This window comes from Spermophilus citellus (assembly GCF_964194105.1).
Source record: "Spermophilus citellus genome assembly, chromosome: 12".
NCBI lineage: Eukaryota > Metazoa > Chordata > Mammalia > Rodentia > Sciuridae > Spermophilus > Spermophilus citellus.
Genome location: NC_138198.1, coordinates 14585480 through 14606736, shown reverse-complemented (window position 1 = coordinate 14606736; position 21257 = coordinate 14585480). Strand labels below are relative to the sequence as shown.

Below are 21257 nucleotides of genomic sequence, written 5' to 3'. Positions count from 1 at the left end.
GGTGGCGGTGTACATTTCAGCCTTCAGAGCCAGGGCTGTGCTGTGGTTTGAATGTCTGTCCCCTGCAAAACTCATGCTGAAATTTAGCCATTATAACAGCAAAGCTACGAGGTGGGAACTTCATGAGGAGATTAGGCCCTGGGGTCCCACCCTGACTGCTGGGATTAATGCCTCTGTAAGAGGGTGAGTTTGGGTCCCTTTTGCCTCTTGGACCTTCCATCTGTGAAAAGGAAGGATTTCCTTAAGGGGACAAAGCATTCAGGGTGCATTTTGAAGCCAGAATTCCCAGACCTGCTGGTGTCTTGATGTGGAACTTCCCGGGCCCCTGAGTTGAGAGCTGCTGAGTCCCTGTTCAATGGATGGGTCTGGGGCATGCTGTCACACCAGCACCACACTGGCCAAGGCAGACTGGCCTCAGTTTCCCTTTCCTGTTCCGTGATTTGATATCAGAACATCACCACTGGTGCCCATGCACCCACTCCACACAGCCGTCCCTCCCTCCACAGGTTCTGAGTCCACGAATTTGACCAGCTGCAGATCCCAAATATCCAAAATAAAACGGTGCCTGTACTGAGCACGTGCAGAGGCTTCCCCTCAACATAACTCCCGAATGGCGTGGCGTGACAACTGCCCTTGGCATTCACACTGCGAGGTCACGATTCAGAGGCCACTCAGTCACAGGGGACGTGGGCAGGTTCTCTGCAGACACAGGCCATTCATTCCACACAGGGACCTGAGCACCCAGACTTGGGAGACCTTAGGGGGTCCTAGAACCCATGCCTGCAGGATAACAAGGGACAAGTGTATCATCTTTCACAAACCAGAGGAAATATGTGACATGATTTGAGGCTCTGGAAGTGACAGTGGCTGTGTGACCACGTGGTTGGCCCTTCGAGGCCTTCACTTCTCACAGGCAGTTCCCCCGAAGGCTTCAGGACACGCGCTCAACCTACATGAACAGCCTCAAAGAGATGGACAGCTCTGTTTTCAGTGTGAAGAGGCTGTTGTGGAGCCCCCAAAAGAAGGACAGAGTTATTATGCTACGGAAGTTCATTTATTTGTTCAGTGAATATTCATCCGGCAGCCGTTGTATGCCATCCCTCTTGCACGTGGCGGGGACAACATGGGACCCTGCCTTCTGCAGCCTGCACCTTAGAGCAAAGATACACAAAACGCACCTGTGGGCTGGAGCTGGGCTGGGATCAGAGGCAGAGCACTCGCCTCAAATGTGTGAGGCATAAAAACAAATAAGTAAAAGTCCATCGACAGCTAAAATACTATTTTTTTTAAAAATCAGAGGATAGAAAGTGGTGTCTTTTGACTTGGGAAGAAGCCCTGGAGGAGTCACCTCACGGGTGACCTTGACAGTTGAGCGGGGTGGGGGTGGGGGGAGCAAGCACCCAGCCCCAGGTACCATCAAAGGTGGGTTCTGCACCCCACTCTGCTGGGTGCCGCGGTGGCTTCACGAGGGAACACTCTGGGGTCCGAGTGGAACGAGTCCAGGGTGTCTGTTGGGAGAGGTCCACGGGAATCATGGCAGGTAGCCAGGAGGCCCCTCAAGCCTGGTCTCATACCCAGTGGCCTCTGAAGAACAGGAGGTGACAGGGTGGCTCCAGGAATGCAGGTGCGCTAAGTGGATGGGGGGAGGGGGAAGGAGGACCTGGAGCCCTCCTGAAGCTGAAGGTGAGAGACAACCCACTGACCAGAAGGACAGCTGTGGGAAGGAGACAGGGCAGACACCAAGCCAGAACCGGGCAGGGAATCAGGGACGGCACCCTGACCCTCCTCTCCCTGCCTTCAAAGGCCGCAGACATGGTCTCCACTGGTGTATACAGTTACTGAGAAGATTCTACATCGGCCCTCAGATTCCTTATGGACCCCAATCATACGAGAAGAGAACTTTCCAGGTCTCAGCCAGAGAAGGCTGTAGAGTCTGCCCTGTGGCCACTGAGGCAAACCCGGCCTCACCTCCTTGTCCCTGGCAGGGTGGAACTGCCCCGGGGTGGGCGGGCATTCCAAACCACTTCAGTCCAAACACCTGCCCGACTTGGGCATTGCAAATAAAGCCACTAAGGATCTGCGGAACTCGAATCCTTGGTGTCCTTTGGTCTTTGTTGGTTGGCTTCTTGTGATGGAGGTTTCGACCCTGGGCCTCACCACTGCGCGACACTACCAGGCCACAGTTCCGGCTGTGGAAACACTTAAGGAGCCGGCGGTTACTGAGAGTCAGGAGGGCCAGCGAGTGTCCCTCCATCACAACAGCCAAGCAGCGACCACGCGGGAGTCTGCCAGTGCTTCCTCGCTGTGGCAGAGCAGAAAGTTCCTGAACATTGGAAATAGGGGCCACCTGGTGGGACTGAGCCCTCGACCTGTGAGGTCTGCTCCCACCCTGGGCAACTGGTGCTGTAATTCAGTCAGGCACAGGCACTGGACACCATGTTGGGAGGAATAGGGGCTCTAGGAGGTTCGACAGGCCTGTGTTGCCCCAGGGTCCTTGGGCTGTGCATGGGTGTCCCCTGCAGCTTGCAGCTGACACATTCTAACAGCAGGCCAGCTCAAGTCCCCTTCCTCCTGCACCATGGCTGCAGGAAGGAAGCCGGTGCCCCAGGAGGGGCTCCTGAAGTCCTACCTGCGAGGAGGAGCGTCCGCCCGCTGGGTTATGGGTGGAATAAGGCTGCTTCAGCCCTACCAAGCTCCTTCCACTCCATCCACCAGCAAGATGCTGTCCAGCACCGGGGTGAGGTCAGGGGCAGGCACAGGCGGCCTAGGTAAGAACCTGACTGCGGAGGTGGCCAGGCTCAGGCCCCAGGTGCTGACCAGGGAAAGCCCCTCCTCCACTGAGCGTCCACCTCATGCACTTCCCCAGGTCCAAGGCCCCCACTCCTGCCAGCAGGTGGTTGACCACTGTAGGACCGCCTTGTGCCAAGAGAGTGGGCACTGTGAACTGCCGCAGGAGGCCCTGCCCACAGAAGAGGCCCTGCCCACAGGGGAGGCCCCATGTCAGCGTTTCTCAAGTGGACCTTGGCAGAGCCGAGTCAGCAGGCGCTGGCTCCTGCACCCTCCCACAAAAGCCAAGACTTGGGCAGACATGCGTGGCAGAGAACGGGGGCTATCAGGTTCCTCGGAGTCCAATGCCACCTTACGCCCCAGGAGGGCTCATCTGGGTCCCCGCTACTCTGCCACACAGGGGCAGGAACTGCCAGCCAACTTGCCAAGCACGCTGGCTTCCACAAAGGACCCCAAGAGGAAGCAGCCTCATGTTCTCAAATCTTTTTTTGATTAGAAAACTCTGAAGTCCATTCGGAGCGACCCCAGGGTGGTGGGGAGCAAGGGAGCCCGGCGACCCCTGGAGTGAGCCACCCACTCTGGAGGTCCTTTCCTGATCCGTGAAGGTGCCCCTTGCACAGCCAGCCTTTCCACACCCTTCCAGCCTGTCCTTTGTCTGGGGACCTTGTTTGGGTATTTTTTGCCACAGGGAAGCCTCCATCTTGTCAATGTCACCACTTTCCTCAGTGGCTTCTGTGGTCCTGGGTCTGACTGAGGTCATGGTGCAGGGTCACCCTCGTCCAAGCTCAACTCTGCAGTTCGCCTGTCTTCTCCAACTTTAATGGTTTTGTTATTTAACATCTGAATCTTTATTCCATTTTGAATTTATCTTGTCTGATTTTTCGCCTGTGACTAGCTAATCATCCCAATATTACTGATTACTCCTTTTTTACACTGATTTAAGTATCGTCTTTATCATAAACTAATTTCCCTGTCTATTTCTCCCCACCTCTTGGTCCTCTGGGCTGTTTGCTGATCCTTTGGTCCGGTCTGGGCAGCGCTGTCAATAATTTACTACTGAATCTGAAGGGATAAGTTCCCCCTCAACACTATGTTTAGTTTTCTACATGAATTTTAGGATCGTTCTACAAAACCTCTTTTACAAGAGTCATTTTTGTTATTTGATGGATACCTTAGCAGATTCACACATCAATTAGAGCAGATGGACATTTTTACAATACTCCAGTGCCCTATCCAAGGAAGAGGTACCCATTTCCATTGAAGTCTTCTTTTATGCCCTATGGGAAAGTTTTATCTATTTATATTTGGCTCATTTCTTGCTAAATTCATTCCTAAGATTTGCAAGTCTTCAAAAAATTTTATACTATATACATGCCAATAATTGATCATTGTGTGTTATAAATTTGTATTACTAGTGTCATGAAAAGCTTAATTTCTAATGTTTTTTCAAGTTGGTTTGTGTGTAGGTAAAGAGCAGATGCTCTATTCCAACAGTTATTCAGGATAATCTTGGTTTTACTAACCCGGCTAGCAATTAAGGAAATTCCCACGAAAACAAGGACCGCACGTAGACTGGCCAAGAGGGAGCTTCACTGCCCGCCAGCCACAGCGTGCAGAGGACTCCACCCAGCAGTGGCAGGGCCTCACGACGCCAGAGCTCACAGGGTTCACTGCAGTGCCCACTTCTGCCAAGATGCTTCCAGGTACCTTGGAGCACGCAGAAAAGTCCTTGTTTTCCCAGAAAATCAAACACCCAAGTTAAAAAACAAAACACCTGGATACTAAGAACAAGGAGATGGACAGAGGAAGACCAGGACCCTGCAGTCCTCCTGGACTCAGCCTTCTAGACAGCCTGGGGCCTGGTTTCCCAGAGCGAGTACACTGACCACCTGTGCCAGCAGTTATCTGGGGCTGGCTAGGCATGAGGATCTGGTGCTCCTGAACTACCCCATCAGACGTCTCAAGGGCAAGCCCCACATTCCAGCAGCTCCCACGCGCTGCCCACTAAGGGGGTGGACTGCAAAGTGTCAGGTCTGATGAAGTCTGCACTCTACCCACTAGTAACCGGACCCTGTGAATCGAGAGTTTGGACCTCTGAGCCAAGGCAACTCTGTGAAGGACACGGCGAGACATCTGCTGTTCAGCCCCATTTTGCAGGCAGAAGAATGCAAGGACAATGCACTTGAGCCTTTCCCAAGACAGATCTGGTGGCTTCCAGCAGTATGTCACACTTCCAGAGTTCCATCCTGGCAGTGGCTAGGCACTTACATTCCGCCTCTCTCCTGGAACATGACAGAACGCCTCCTTTAAAACTCCCCCTGTGCTTTCACTCTCTCCCAGGCACAACCCTGTTCAAGGTCAAGTTTAACAGACCGGCCAAGCCAGCCTGCACAACACGGTCACCGTGAGCAGAGACAGCTGAGTGCCCAGTGGGACCCTTGTCCATCAAAACCATCCCACTGGCTTAAGGTACTGCAGCCCGACACCTCGGGAGTCGTCCACAGCATCCCATCAGAGTCGAGTGTTCAGAGGCAGGTTAGGGGACCACATGCAGGGCCTCCCAGCCTTCCCTCCCCAGCACCCACCCGGTGGGCAGTCAGAGCTCACTACGCTCCTGCCAGCCTGTATTGTCCCTAAATATGCAAAAAACGTTTGTGTAACTAACACAGGGTTGAGGCAACTGAGAAGAACCAAATCTCTGCTAAAAATGCTAGTGCTTACGACATGAACTGGTTTACCCACCAGTGGAATGACAACTGAAATGGTTTTCTTTTAAAGAACAAAGAATAATTACTACCTTCACAGAAACAGTCTGACTGGACAATGACCCACCTCAATCATCTGAGCCCTTCACCTGTCCTGGGTGCCCGGAAGCAGGTCGGTTCCCACGGGTCCTGCCTGCTTAACACCCTGTGTGGGAGCTGCTGACCACAGCCCCGCCCTGGTGTCAGGTTCCGGTCTCAGGCCTGTGTGGCCTGTTTCTCATGGAAAACACCAGCATTTGGAATCGTGCAGGATTCCATGAACGTAAAACAGGGTTCTCTTGGGGGCCTTGGCCGTACCTTGGCTCCTTAACAGCCTTTCTCCAGGCAGAAGTTTAGGCTGGTCCTGAAGAGGCCAGAGAACCCTGGACAGAGCAGTGAGCTCCAAATCCCCCAGCAGGATCAGACGGGCTCCATTTCCCCTCTTGCTGGCTTGGGGATTACTGCTGGTCATGGGTCCCATTTGTACTTTATTTCTTACGAGACGCAGGCTGGCAGGAAGGTCAAGATCGCAGGCTCTGGAACACATGACTGCCCCTCCCCCCAGGCGCTCTGGGCTTGGTTTCCTTGTGGCTAACACGGGGCACAGGAGCAGCCTTGGCGCCCTCCCCGACCTGGAAAGCAGCAGGGCCACCCAGCTTGGGCAGGGCATCGGGGCAGGCAGGAGCGGGCCGCTCTCCACCTGAGGCACACATCGAGGGCATGGCCCTGGTGCCTCAGTGTCACAGAAGAAAGCGCCATGTGCCGTGACACGGCCTCCAGACCAGTGGTAAGCCGCGACGTGCTCCAACGCGTACCTTCTAACATTTGGGATACAGCAGATCTTTATTATCCAGCATCTCAAATTCTGTTATTTGGTTTGTGTAATTAGTAATAAAAAATTTCCTATGTCCATTTTTTGGCCCACTCCCAAGACTGGAATACATTTTGGAGTCACATGAAAGCAATATAATTCTTATTTTCCGCCAAAAAAAATGTGTATTTCCAAATATGTTTTCAATCTGTTGAAAATGTAGCATCACTCCCAAACGTGGAGCAACAGAGGTGCTGCCCGGTGTTAGCTGCACGGCCCCCAGGAATCCAGACAGTTTTCACTGCCCGCCAAAAGGCTGGCAAATGGGTGTCCTATCTATCTACAACTAGCGGTGTCTCCTGAAGCATCAGGAGCCCAGGGCCCCAGAGGCTCTGGAGGAGATGGTGCCCAACAGGTAGCAACAGCTGCCACCGTTCTGAGTGAAGGGGAAGCAGGGGCAGAAGCCCTCCTGTCCAGCACATTGGCCACTGGAGACCCATTCCCTGTGCCCTTCCTAACCTCTCAGCCAGCAAGGCGATGACCCTCCCAATCACACATACCATGTTCACCCCCTGCTCCACCTCCTCCCAAAGCTGCTTCCCTCCAGCCAGGCACAGGGGCGCACATCTGTGATCCCAGGGGCTTGGGAGGCGGGGACAGGAGGATCACGAGTTCAAAGCCAGCCTCGGCAATACATCGAGGTGGTAAACAACTCAGTGAGACCCTGTCCCTAATAAAATACAAAATAGGGCTGCGGGTGTGGCTCAGTGGTCAAGTACCCCCGAGTCCAATCCCTGGTACCAAAAAAAAAAAAAAAAAAAAAAAAAAAAAGATCCTTCTCCTCTTTTCTTGTTATTGAGCCACAGAAATAGGTTTCCTGACTGAATGACCGAGGGATGGTGGGACAAAGCTCCTTCTCCCTGCCCTCGGCTGGCCACAGCCTCCAGTACAGGAGGGACATTCTCCACTCAGGGACAGCACCCCAAGGGTCCCCCCTTACAGCTAGAGACACCCCAGTGCTGACATAAGTCCCTAGACCACGAGTCCACTCCTCAGACAGGGAAGAGGCCAGACCGGTGTCCGCAGGGCCTCCTGGGCTGCCTTTGCTGGGAGCTGGGGTCCTGGCAGAGGGCTACCCACAAGCAAGGCTGCCCAGGAGGACCAGCTCCAGCCCATAGCCTTGCTGGGAGGCCTTCCTCACTCCCCGGGGAAGACAGAACAAACAAGGCTTGATGCCCTCCATTGGCCGTCTCCTGCACCCTCCCTTGCCCCTCCTGACTCACAGCCCAACGCTATGGAACCAGGAAGTGCCCACAGACCCTGAGTGTGAGGAGCTGCTCACAGGAGCATCCACTGGACAAAGGCCATTGCCCCAAGGAAGAGCCCACACCTGGAAGTCCAGAAGGCCCAGCGCAGGGTGTGGACCCAAGGAGATGAGGCCAAGCATGGGCACAGGGACAGGCCTGCTCTGGGAGGGCTGGGCAGCAGTTTCCCCAGGAGATGGACTGTGGTGGCGGCTATGAGTGGAGCCTTGCTCACAGAGTCGACCTTGACCCCAGAGGAAGGGTGAGGGGTCATTCTGCTGAAGGCTTGGGTAGGGAGAGGCTGCCCATTTTTCTCTGACCCGACACTGGAGGTCCTGGCCCTCTGACAATCCAAGCAGATGTTTCCTGAAGTACCTGCTGCCCCTTCATGGACACTGCACGGCCAGGTGACCCTAATCCCTTGCCTGTGCCAAAGACAACCAGGGAGGGGCTGGGTGTCAGGCTGCAGCCTGGGGGCCTCATCCTGACAGAGGCAGGCAGACCAGCCCCGGCTGGTTCCCCTGAGGGCCATCGAGGTGAGAGCCCCAGGAAGAGGGGCGGGGCAGCTGGGCTGTCCTCCTGCTGTGGGCATGGGCAGTGCTGGCCTGCTTCAGTTCTCCTGGGGTCTGTAGGGCACAAGAGAGGACAGGCGGTAGGGCCTGCAGTCAGAGCCTCCTTCTCTCTCCCAACCACTCCTCTCACCTAAGGCAATGCTTTCCGCTTCTGGTCCAATCTGTGGACACTTGTCAAAGGATCACTAAAAATGGCTGAGTTCCCTGCCTCCCTCTTGTGTGAGTGACAGCCTCTGGAGCTGGATCCTGGAACTTTTAACAAGTGGCCTGTGGATTCGGAAGTTAATGAACCTTCTAAAGCCCAGAGGCAAGGTCACCCATTTCTTCTCTCTCAGTACTTGATTGCCCCACTTTCCTGCCAGGCCCAGGACAAGGCTCCCAGCCCTTCTGAGAGGCTTTTTTTTTCTATGAGACCCCTGGCCACGCTGCGGGCAGGGAGCGAGACAGGCCGGGGGGAGCAGTGCCAGCTCCTCAGTCTGCTCCCTGACGGCTTTATGCCCACACAAGTCTCCAGATTCTGAGATCTAATCACCGCTGGCCCAGCAGTTGGGAGAGAGGCCCCTCCACCTGTGTCCTCTGGAGCAAGCACATGATGCACACTGATCCCTGAGCGGGCTCCTCCTCTGCCGGGCACTGTGCATTCAGATGCCTCCAACAGTGGAGCCCGGTTCAGAGGCTGCTCCACTCCTGTCCCAGAACCTGTCACAGGGCGGCTCCTCCCACAGCTGACAGACTTGTGCCATTAGAGCCTGCTGGGTGAGATCTCTCTCTCTCTCTCTCTCTCTCTCTCTCTCTCTCTCTCTCTCTCACACACACACACACACACACACACACACACACACAGGAGTCCCTTGCAACCCTGATGAAAATACTGTTTTCTGGGAATTACAGGAGAGCAAAGCATTTGGGGATTAGAGGAAAAGAAGGTCAAGCTCTGAATGAAGCCTGGGAGGTTTGCAGACTTGGCTGACTCCCCAGAAAACCCAGGCCAGGGGAGGTCTGCAGCAGACAGACCAGCTGGCCATCGCCCCTGTCCTGCATGGGACGCCCGACGGACAGAGGCCCTTTGGCTCACAGGCCCCACCTTTTCCTGGAATATTCCTGTCTCATGTGTTTGGGGCAGAGACCGTAGGGCGGGCCTCCTGTTGCCTGGGTGGGAGGCTTTGGTTGCTGCCTTGGGTTTCTGTTTGTTTGTTTTGCAGTGCTGAGGATCAAGCCAGGGCCAGCCCAGCAAGCACTGAACCATTGAGCCATGTCCCGCTCCTGGAGGGAGTGTCATAGCCTTCTCCTGTGTTTCCTTTGCACACTGGTGTGTGAGCTTGGCTCAATGTGTTCACAAAACTTCAGGGGAACATAGCCTGTGGGAGACCAACCTTGCACGTGACTGGGTCATACTCCCCGGCTGGGTGCTGAGGCGCTCAGTCACAGAAATGTGGCAGAACTCTCCCCATCCTTCTTGGGTTTGAGGGACGGTGTCTCGTGCATGGGTGTGTCTTGCTACAGCCCCAGGGGTGAAGCTACGCTCAACTGTTGCTTTGTAATATAACCCTTTGCCCTGTTTAGGATAGAATCTTCCGTGGAAGTGCCTTGTGTGTGTCCCCTTCTCTTACTGTGCCCTTGGGTGTGGCCCACCCAGATGTCAGTCAACTTGCTGACAGTGGACATCATGAAGATAGACTCAGCCCCCTGAAACCTGACCCCTTGCCTCATTTGAATAGCTTCTCCTCAATAAAAGGGGTCAGTGTGTGCTCTCCCTCTCTCTCTTCCTGCGGACCCTTAAGGTCAGAGGAGCCCGTCACAGCGACCCAAACAAAAAGGTATTTGTGTCTCTTGTGTGGTTATTTTGTGCAGCCCAGTTCGCCCAGTTTTCCTGGAGTGATCCTTGTGCCTTTTAGTCTCGAGAACAGAAACCCGGCAATAGCCCCTCTGAGTTTTGCTGTATGTCCAAGGGTGTGTATGTAACGTGCATATGTAGACATACCACACAAACCACTGTTCCAACATTTCCTATTTTATCTAAATAAACTTTTTATTCATTGAATTTTTAGTGAGGCAATATAGATGCACAAGCAGCTATCAAAAATAATACCAAGAGATTCCTTGCACTTTTGCAGTTTCCCTACAGGGTCACATTTCACAAAACCATCAAGAAAAGATGTCGGCACTGAGACCCTGTCCCGTGCTGTCTTCCCAGGTTTCCTTGTGTCCACTGGTGGGTGTCAAGTTCTATACAGTCCTATCAACTGGCAAGGGCATGTTGCTGGTGTCAAGTCTAAGGACTCTTTAGCCTGGGCTGGGGTTGTGGCTCAGCAGTAGAGCACTCGCCTAGCACATTCGAGGCCCTGGGTTCAATTCTCAGCACCACATAAGAAATAAAATAAAGGTATTGTGTCCATTTACAACTAAAATATAAATATTTAAAAAAAGACTCTTTAGTCTTAGATCCTAATTTCTCTTAGGAGTTTTTCTGAAAGTTTTATGGTTTTACATTAAAATCCATGACCCATAGGTTGGCATTTGTTTTCATTTTGCCTGTGAAGTTGGACCACCGGAGCTCCCTGTGGGAAAGGCTCTCCTGCCTTCCTCCCCGTCCCTCCTCTGTTAGCCAGCTGAGCGCAGCTGTGCAGAGTCACTTCCGTGCTATCCCAGGGCCTCTTCGCACACTGCCTTGGTTGCTCCTGGCTACCACAGTGCGCCTGGCTACGGGACGCGGGGTCCTCCATTCTGTGTCCTCTCAGTGCTCAGCTGTCCTGGTGCCTGTGACTCAACCAATAGGCGTGACACTCTTTGTAGGGTGATGGGAAGGTTCTAGAATCACCTCTGTGAGTACTGAACTTACTGAGCCACACACTTAGAATTTTATGGATTTTGTGGTTCATAAACCATTTCAATTTAACTTATTGTTTGCAAGTAATATTGTTTAAAGGTACAAGGATCAAACTAGACTTTCTCGTTGACCTAATCAGAGGTTGAAGGAGAATCACAGAGTGATTTCCTTGCTGCATGAGCCAAAAACAAATGCCATCTAAAATGGTTTTGTGCCTGACAAGAGGTCAGTGCAAGACCTGGCAGAAAGGGCACTACCTGGGACTGTACCTGGGACTGACGTCGCCCCTGGAGGCAAGACTGGGTGGCCTTGGGTTCTCCCACAGGACCTGGGTTGTGAGTGCATCTCCAGTCGGGAGTGAGGCGGTGGGTCGTGTCAGCCAGGGATCCTGACAACCGCCCAGGCAGGAATCCGCTGGGCACCAGAATAAGAGGTGAGTGTCCACAGTGCTGGTGGCAAGGCCAGCACGGGGCAGGCCTGTCTCCCTGGTTGAGGAGCCACCCTGTGACAGAGCCCTCCCTGAGCCGCAGGGGCCTCTTAACTGCTTCAATATTTTGAACTTGAACCAGAGAATACCAAGCCAGGATCTCAGGAGACCAAGGCTGGGCATCCTGGCCACCAGAGGTAAAGGCAGCCCCGCTGCCCTAGGCAGATGTTGCTGGCCGGCAAATGCCCATTTCAACTGGACGCCAGCTCTACATAACCATGAGCCCTCACCAAGGCCATTCCTCTGGGAACTATTTCCACTGGACCCTGCTCCAGCCGAGGCCACTGCCCTGCCCTGCTCCCAGGGCGAGCGGAAAGTGATCCTGCAGGTGGGGGCCGGGCAGCCTTTCCGGATCACAGCAAAGACGGCAGACATCTGAACTCAGTCCAGGGAGCTTGAGGATTGTCCAACCCCCAGGAAAACAGACAATTAAGTGGGTTTATGGCTATTACTATAAACCAACAAGATGCAACGTGATATAAGGCTTCTGAAATCCCAAAGCAGCCGAGCAATTTGTCAAATGCCGTGATACAGACCTTTGCAAGATCCATTTTCATTGCTTATTTAACTCTGGTTTGGTCAAATTTGGATTAGCAAAACCAGAAGCCTGACATAACTGTCCTTGTGAAAATCGACGACTGGACATCCTGAAATTAGACCAGGTATAGGGACCACGCAGTCCAATGCAGCAGACCCCCCGCCCCCCTCAGTGGGTTCAAAAACATTAAGTGGAAAATTCCAGGAAAAATGGTTTACATTTGAATAACTTTTATTACAGGTTATGATTATTGCGTTTCGTTTCCATCCGTGGTTAGGGTCCTCTGCTGTGCTGTGTAAATAAGCTTTCCCAGAGGATGTATAGATAGGAGAAATGGGGTACCACCTGCAGCTTCAGGCACCCACTGAAGACCGTGGACTGTGTCCCCGTGGAAGCAGAGGGACCACTGCACAGCCTTTCTTAATCCCATTCAGATAATTAAACAGCTCACTCACTAGGCTAGAGGGAGCCACTTCAAACTCCAACCGTGTGGACTGGGTCCCTGCACCCCTCTCTGTGTGCTCTGGTGTGGATGTGACTGCGTGTGCCCCAGGGGCACAGTCCCCATGTGGGGGTGCTGAGCTGTGGGACCCTTCAGAGGCGAGGCTGACTGACGGTGGGCACCACCCCAGGGAGAGGTGAATGGAGTGCCCACTGCACCCTCAGCCAGCTCCAGCAGGGTTAGGGCTGTGAAGAGAGAAACTGGCCCCAGCTCTGTGTGGCTCCTGTGTCACCAAGTGACCCTTCTGTACACAGCTGGTCCCTTTATGTTATGCAACAGCCACGGGACACTTGCCAGAACACCACTGTCACGTTCTTGAACCTCCAGACAAAGCTTAAAAAGCCTCTTTTCTTTATAGTGCCCAGCCTCAGGTATTCTAACACAGCAAGCACCAGGCAAAGGAAGCTACAGGACCCACTTCACAGGGGGCCATCGCGTAGCTGTGCTCCTAGGAAATGCCCCAGAGTCAGACCTCCGAACCCCACAGCAATGTTCTGTGGACCAGACTATATGCTTAGGTTAAAATCCAGAATTAAAACAGGCACGGATGCTACGGAAAGTATTAAGAATTCAAATGGTCATTTTCCATACGAACGTGTTGCTAAAATTGTTAGTGGGAATGAGAATAGTAATGGAGATCGTAGCAATAAAAACGTCAACAAAACACTACAGAGATACCTGGGGTCAGGCATGTGACTGTGCTGCATATGGATTGTTGGTTTTGATTTTTTTTTTTTTTGTACTAGGGATTAAACCCAGGGGTGCTGAACCACTGAGCCACATCCCCAGTCCTTTTTATATTTTATTTACAAAACAGGGTCTTACTGAATTGGTTAGGGCCTCACTAAGTTGCAGAGACTGGCCTCAAACTTGTGATCCTCCTGCCTCAGCCTCCTGAGTCACTAGGATTACACCGTGCTCCACATGGGTTGGATTTTAACATTCCTCATCTCCTGGCTACCAGATTTGCATCAATTCTCCTTGACCACGTTGACCACCACAAGTGAGTAGCTATCAACTGTGTCATCACCCGGGGAGGCCAGAACCCCCAGCCAGGCAGGGAGGAGGGCAAAGGGCAAGCCCTGTGCACAGGCTTGAGCCGGCTCACCTGATGTCTGAGAGGTCACACTTGTTCCCTGCGATGGCCACCACGATGCGTTCTGGGCCATGTTCCTTCAGTTCTTTCACCCATTTCTTCAGCGTGTGGAATGAATCCTAGACCAGAGCACAAGGCAGTTGTTGAGCCAACCCACCAATGTGACATTTGGCCAAATACAAACACAATCTCCCCATAATTTAGAGGAGACCAACATTTTTAAGAAACTCTCATAGTCAACATTAGCTACGTGATTCCTAAATAGTCTATGGCAGTTTTCCTTTCTCCAGAATTAACACCTGGTGAGGTTCAGAAAATCACTGTAGTCGTTTTTCTATAAATAGCATAGATTTAACGCTCTCAGGGCTGGGAGGTGGCTCCCTGGGAGATGGCTCCCTGGGAGAGCCTGCCTGGGGTGTGAGGCCTCATGTTCTGCCCCAGCACCGACAAACACAGCTGCGGCCTTGACTCTGGTGGAGGAGCCCGCTTGCCTGAGCGGGCCTTCACCACCATCCCTCAGGTCACAGGAGAGGGGTCAGATCTCAGGATAGCACAGTGTTACTAGAGCAAGGGCCATGCACACTGAGTGGCACTTCAGGGGAAGAAGTCACGATCCAGTTGTCCGGAAAGCGGGGAAAATGCTGCCAAACGACATGCACCTGAATTCTGTACACACTGCCCTCATCTGTGGGGGACGCACCCCAAGACCCTCAGTGGATACCTGACAGCATGTAGTCCCAAGCCCCAGTGTTCACCATGATTTTCCTCCACCTACATGTGCATGATGACGTTTGATTTATAAATTAACAACAGCATGGGATGATTATGACCGTGCACTGCAATGGAAGTCATTGAAACTTAGGAAATGTCTTTCTGGAATTTTCCACTTCATATTTTCTAATGGCAGTTGACCTTGGGTGACTGAAACTAGAGACAGGGTGACAACTGTACACAAACACAGCACACGCACCTGCGTGCGCCTGTGCCCTTGGCATTTAAAGGAGCACGATCAAAACGCTACCAGAAAATAAGTACGCAGACTTAATGAAACAGAGCTGAGAGATAAACTTTTTCTTAAAATGCTGACACTCTGGAGGCAATGTCAGCAGACAAGATCTGGGGACAATATCTATAAGTGGACGGTCCAGTGTTTAGAAAGGGAAGTTCTCTGTGGTCTGATTTAGAGGTAAGTCTGAGACGCTTCATCAGGTACGGATGACATATGCTCAAAGGAGGGTCCTTGCCCTTGACCACCCACTAGGAGGCCTCATCCCAGGCTCCTGGCAAGACTCAACACTGCCAGCTCTGCTGGGGTCCCCCGAGACAGGGATGTCACCACAAGGGCCCCTGGTCCTAAAGGAGGCACTCTCACCTGTTTGGTGATGTCGTACACGATCACGGCAGCGGCCGACCCTCGGTAGTACATGGGCGCCAGGGAATGGAACTGCAAGAACACAGACAGACGTTAGACCACCGACATCAACGTGTGCTTCCACTGTTGTCCCCACAGGGTCTGCAAACTCCTCTTGGGATTCTTCCAGGGCTCCTGTTAACTTTCCTCTCCTCTCCCCCAAACACAGGCTTGCAGTTTCCAGACCATGAAACCTCCTCAAGAGTGCAAAACCCAAAGCCCAATTTTACTTACAATGACACCGTCCTGTGAACTGTCTTCTCTGCACTGCCCGTCACTGATCTAACATGGCCACCCCGGGCAATCTCAGGAGATTACATAGCAGCAAGAAAATACGTGTCCCAAGGGAGGGAAAGAGCACGCTGGAGAGACGGCTGGACCTTGCAGAGCCGGTGGCCAGGGCAGCCCCAAGCAGTGTCCCTGCTTGCTGGCCCTGGCCCTGCCAGCTCCTCGGTCCAACAAATACCACCCCAAAACTCTCGGGAGGAGGCAACTGTCTGCCACGGGTCTTTCCAAGCCCAATGATGCCACTCAAATGTGCCTGCTGCAATTGCTAGGCTCCCACGGTGTACACCTAGGTGGCCTGAGATCCACGTGTCACACCCAACAAAATGCCCATGGTTTTCAAAACAGCCTCCACCTTAGGAAGAGAGTCGTACAAACTTCATTTCTCAAAGCTCCCGGGGAGCCAGGCGGTGGTGGCCTGAGGTGGACGGAGCTCCCTTCCACCCCGGCCTCCTTGAGCGGGCGGGGCGAAGGCCTCATGAATGATTGAAGAGACGGTGGCAAAGGAGGCATTACTTATTCCTTCCTTCCTCCAAATGGAATCACTTTGAAATAAATCTGCTGGCTCAGCCACTTAGAGGGCTTTATTGCCGGGGACGTGGGGGTTTTAATGAGTTAGAAGTTCCCATCTCACTTCCAGAAGTCAATAATGCACTGACCAAGGGTAATGTTTGTGGGGGACAAAACGATGACTCACTCCTGGCACACACTTTCCACATACATAAAGCAGATGCCCCACCGTCAGCCTCCGAACGCCTCCGAACGCCACGTGACTTCCGCAGGGTCAGGACTAGGACCCAGGGGACGCTGGCAGAAAGACTCGGCTAGAAATGAAAGTCAGGATCCCAGGAGGCTAACAAAGCTCTGTTTTAAAATCTCACTGAAAGGATGTTGGAGAATCAGCCCAATAGATGTCAGTTCAAAATCTCTTCTTCCCCAGTTACCAACGACACACCTGTGAGACCAGACTCCAGGGCTCAGGTCACTCTGTGGCCCATTTAATTGTTTAGAAGCAGCCGGGGAATTGTGAAAGGCAATGCTCGTCTTCAAAAGAGCGGATGTCCACGTCCTCAGTGGCTCTTAACCACAGCTGTCCAGCATACGGAGGAAGGGGTCTGCCAGGGGTGTCCCTCTGTAAGGGGGGGGTCGAGCACTCCAGCTCCCTGGACAGTGCTCACGGGGGGATATGTGTCAGCTCTGCATCACTGTCATGAAATGCCTGCCGTGACCAACTCAGGAAGACAACAGGCTTATTCTGGTGTGCATCCGGGCAGCGTCAGTCCGTTGAGGGTCACCCCAAGGCTCTGGGCAGCACATCATGGCGAAGTTCCGCTCACCGTGAGCCAGGCAGCAACAGACAGGAAAAGTGGGGGACCAGGGCCTGTCTCCCCAACAAAGGGCACATCCCCAACAACCTGAAAGGCCTCCCGCAAAGCCCCACCTCCTCCCCAGAGCACCACCCTGGGGACCCAGCCTCCCACACAGGGCCTTTGGGGCACTCCAGACCCTCCTCCAGCAGGGCAGAGGATAGATGGGCGTGGCCTCATAAGCGTCCACACACTGACTCAGCGCTGGGCCTCTCGAGGACACAGAGCCCTCACAAGGGCACCATGACTCACTCTCCTTGCCAACCTCAAGGCCTGGCCACCAGGAGTGGGAAGGTGGTTCTAGTGGACCACAGCACGGGACACCAGAGAACCATCAAGCCCAGGTTCCAGAAGAACACTCGATAGCACGTGGGTGAGATGGCATCATTCAGTGACTCCCAGCGTCCACTATGGGCATCGAGGCCTTCAGGCGCTTTTTGGGGAAAAGGTTTCTTGGCAAATGGGCTTGAGAGACATGAGACATAGTGCTGCTGCCCCGGAGGTGCACGGGGAACCATGGGCACATAACGGGCAGCCCAGCCTGCCATGAAGGCACCTGTCCCTCTTGGTCTTGACTCTGAGTTCCCAGCACCTCCTATGACTTGTTTCAGGTTGTCCACATCAACACCCAGGAACCTGCAGCGCCTAGAGCCACCTTAGAGCATGGCCTGACAGGAAGGGGGCTCTGAGACAGTCCCAGGCCTGGCCTGGCTCTGTCTTGGTTTTCAAATCTTGTCAAATGGAAATGGGGTCAGCAATGACAGCCTGGTTCTTCCAGCCCTGTGTCAGCGCTCGCTCATCACACAAGGACCAGGGGCTCTGGGCGAAGCCAGCTGCCCAGCCTTGCTCTTCTGACTGCCGCACTTACAACACACTCACTTCTTCCCGTCCCACACCCGCCTGCATGTGTGAGCACGCACACACACACACGCACGCACACACACACGCACGCACACACACACGCACACACACACATGCACACACACAGGGCTCAGCTGCATGGTGCACACGTGAATCAGTAGACCCCCTAACCCTCAGACCACCCTGTCCACTTGAGGCAAGAACCCTTCAGTGCAGGCTGGTGGCATCAGAAATCTCATGGCAGCATGCTCCTGTGGTCAGGAGTGCGCGGTGGTGGATGACCACTACATTTCCAAGGCGCAGCTTGTGCTGGGCTCTGCCTCCTGGAGAAGAAGGAGCTCAGCAGAGCGCCCAGGCTGGAATGCAAGAGGGGTTTCACAGCAGGATGTCCAGGGGGGGCCAGCACTGGTCTGTGACCATGACAGCATGGGGGTCTGCCTCAGGAGCCACTCAATCATAGGCCCACCCAGTCTCCAGACACTGTCCCCCAAGGCCTGTGTCCGGAAGCCACAGAGCTGGGGATTCAGAGAAGGAAGCAGGAGAGAAGATTCCTGACATTCCAGCATCAGCAAAAGAATGGAAACACATCCCCAGGGTGTCTTCCTTCCCTCACAACACCCTCTCTCACGAGGAAGCAGAGGGCCATCCAGACCAGCCACTAAGGACCTAAGGACACAGAGGGGAACGGCAGGAGACAGAGGCTGAGCTCCTGCAGCAGCTCCTGCTGGGGACCTCAGAGGACAGTGCTCCTCGCTCTGCTGTGTCTGAATTGTTCGAGAAAGTATTCAGCACGATGCGATGCGTGACAATGACAAGACTTCTCTTTCTTTCCTAATCACTGGGGTCAGAGCTTCTTACAGCAGGGGTCCCAGGTAGAGGTGAAGTCCCAGGAAGAACTGGGTTAGGGTGACCTAGGAGCCCGGGCCTCCTTTCTGCAGGTGCAGGGTGAACCTTCTTAGCAGGAAACAGACTTCTCTCCATGAGTCAGGGCCTGGGGGAGGGCGTGGATCAGTCTAAAAGGCCACCCATGAAACCTACCCCCCCCCAGGGCAGTGAGCCTCAGCTATGAGCTGTCTGTGGGCAACAGGAATTTCCTGAAGTCCAGAGGGCGGCCCCACCTTCCTAGTTGTCATGTCACAGGCAGCCGCTGACCCAGGCATCTGCAAAAAAATGACCTGGTGTGGGCACTGGCATTGGAGGAAGGTGGTCACTGCCTCTCTTCCTGTCCTCCCCGCTCGGCTGTCTCTGGGGTCTTACACCCTGCCCAAGGCAATGCCCTGCAGGGTGCAACAGCAGGCCAGCCTTAGACAGGACAGGACGCAGCAGTCGTGGCAGGAGGAAAAAGCGGATCCGGGGCTCTCCTGGGCTCAGGCACAGACAGTGGGCCAGAGCAGCCCATCTGCACAGCCCCAGAGAGTCCCCCAGTGACCCGATCACACAGATGCCATACAAGAGCGGGGTCTGGGTCCCCCAACAGCCTTAGACCTGCCCGGGGGCCCTGTCCCTGCCACTGCCTCCTCTCCAAGCAGGGTGACCTTCCTTGACCGGGTGCTGGGCATCTGGACAGTGCAGTGGCCTCTGAGCTGACCACAGCGGCCAGAGGGATCCTGATTTGAGCAGCTGGATTGTGATATTTGTTTCCACAGAATGTATTTATCTTCAACTTCTTGTTGTGGAAGTTTCCAATAAACCCAAGACAAGAGCAGTGTATAAAGAACTTCATGTTCTCGTCCCCACCTTCAAGGTCATCACCACCACAGCTGCTGGCTTCCTTGCTGCCCCTCCTGGGCTCCCACCCCACGGGCCACAGCCCCAGGAGGCTCTGAAGCAAATACCTGGCGTCTTGTGGATCTCAACACCAGAGTCCGTTTTCCCCTCTGGAAGTCAGACTGTACCACTTCCTCCTTCCAAACCCTTCTGATTTACCCAGTGCAGACCTGAGCTCCCCACGCTGGTGTCCAAGACCCGCTCCTGGGCTCCTCCTGATCCTGGAACACACAGCCACCCAGGCCTGACCTGCCCCTGAACATCCCCAGGGCCACTCCCTCACAGTTCCCACGTCTCACTGGCCCCACCCTAGGAACACCGGCCTGAGCCCTCCTCTGGCCCACAGCAGGACTCCACAGATACCTAATGACTGAACCGTGTGCTGTGTGACTCAATGGCCCTGGGACAGCAAGCAGAGAAGACTTAGGCTCAGCGTGGTCATGTGAGCTGTCGCCCCACAGCTCCTAAATGGCAAAATTGGACCTGAACACAGGTCTTTTGGCTCCAAGTTGCACGCTTCTCCCACTCCCGTGTAGCTTCCCTGAAAGGAAATGTTGCTTAAACTGATGAAACAGAGACATACTTAGTGCATCACTGAACACGTGGTATGTGCCAGCAGCCACCAGGCCCTGGGGACCCTGGAGTGTGGCAGGCAGAATAGTGGCCTCAAGGATGCCCCTCCCCAGTCCCCAGGGCCTGCACTGTGTCCTGTTTGAGGCAAGAGGGAACTAAGGTTGCCAGTCCGCCGACCTTCAGGTGGGGAGATGACCTTGGATTATCTGGGTGGCCCCGTGTGATCAGAGGTCATTGGTGGAGGCAGTGAGTCAGAGACCCGAAGATGCTGCTCTGCTGGTTCTGGAGATGGACAGGGCAGCTCCAGCCAAGCCATGCAGGTGGTCTCCACAAGAGGCAAGGAAGGGCGGGCACCGCGGCACAAATCTGCAGTCCCAGGGCCTCGGCCACTTAGCAATGAGAAACTGATGTGACTCCATTTTTGAGAAACCAGCCTCTACCTCAGACCAAAGCCTGTCCAAGGAAGTGGGCATGACCCTTGTCCTTGGAAAAACCTACAGAGCCTTCCTACGCACATACCCACCCTGCTGAGTTGTTTATCTACAAATAACAGGAGAGGTCTGAGGCGCCAGGTGTCCCTGACTCAGTCAGGCTAGGTGGGGACCCATAGCAACCCTCCTAGCAGCCACCAATCAGCATGAGACAGGGAAATACCTGGGATGCCAGATGACCCCCCCAGTAGTTTATGGTGGTTGATAATATGTTGGGAAACCATCTAGTTTAACATGTACACCCCTCGTGGCCTAAACCAATCAGTTCAAATGAATCCCCCTCTTGTACTAACCAATCACCTTACCCAACTTGTTCCCACCAGTGAATGTGCTAATCAATGTTAAGAGTTGTTGTTTGATTTTCCTGTGGTATGGAATGATTTGCTGTGTGATGTTATGACACATAGAGTATCCCCCCCAAAAAAACCTATAAAGTCTCACTGAACAAAGAACCGGGACTCACTCCCTGGGACCGCTGTGTCGGGAACGGTTGTGAGTCCAGAGTCGAGCTTGCAATAAAGACTCTTGTGTGCTTGCACCTCCTGGAGGTCTATTGGGGTCCCACAAATATGGCACTACAGCAAGACGGGGTCTCAAAGTGCAATAAAAAGGGCTGGGATGAGGCTCAGTGGTAGAGCACCTTGGGTTCAGTCCCCAGTACCACAAAAAGAGAAAAATGAATAAACAAAAGGCAAGGGAGGCTCTTCCTCACGCCTCCAGGAAGGACCACAGAGCCCTGGGTCACTTTGGCTTCAGCCCAGTGATGCCCATTTTGTAGTTCACACCTTCCAAGGGGGAAGACAGTGAGTCTAATGTTTGAAGCTCTGAGTTGTG

General features: G+C 53.7%; 1 protein-coding gene across 2 annotated transcripts in view; it reads right to left on the bottom strand.

The window, feature by feature from the left end:
- Positions 1–21257, bottom strand: part of RAB31 (RAB31, member RAS oncogene family) — an 87472-nt gene that overhangs the window by 9827 nt on the left and 56388 nt on the right. For both annotated transcript variants that reach the window (XM_081262739.1, XM_081262738.1), the window contains exons 4-5: positions 15041–15112; positions 13681–13787 (exon numbers count right to left, since the gene is read on the bottom strand). In XM_081262739.1, the coding sequence (XP_081118865.1) occupies positions 13681–13787; positions 15041–15112 (179 nt within the window). The remainder of the gene's footprint in view (positions 1–13680; positions 13788–15040; positions 15113–21257) is intronic.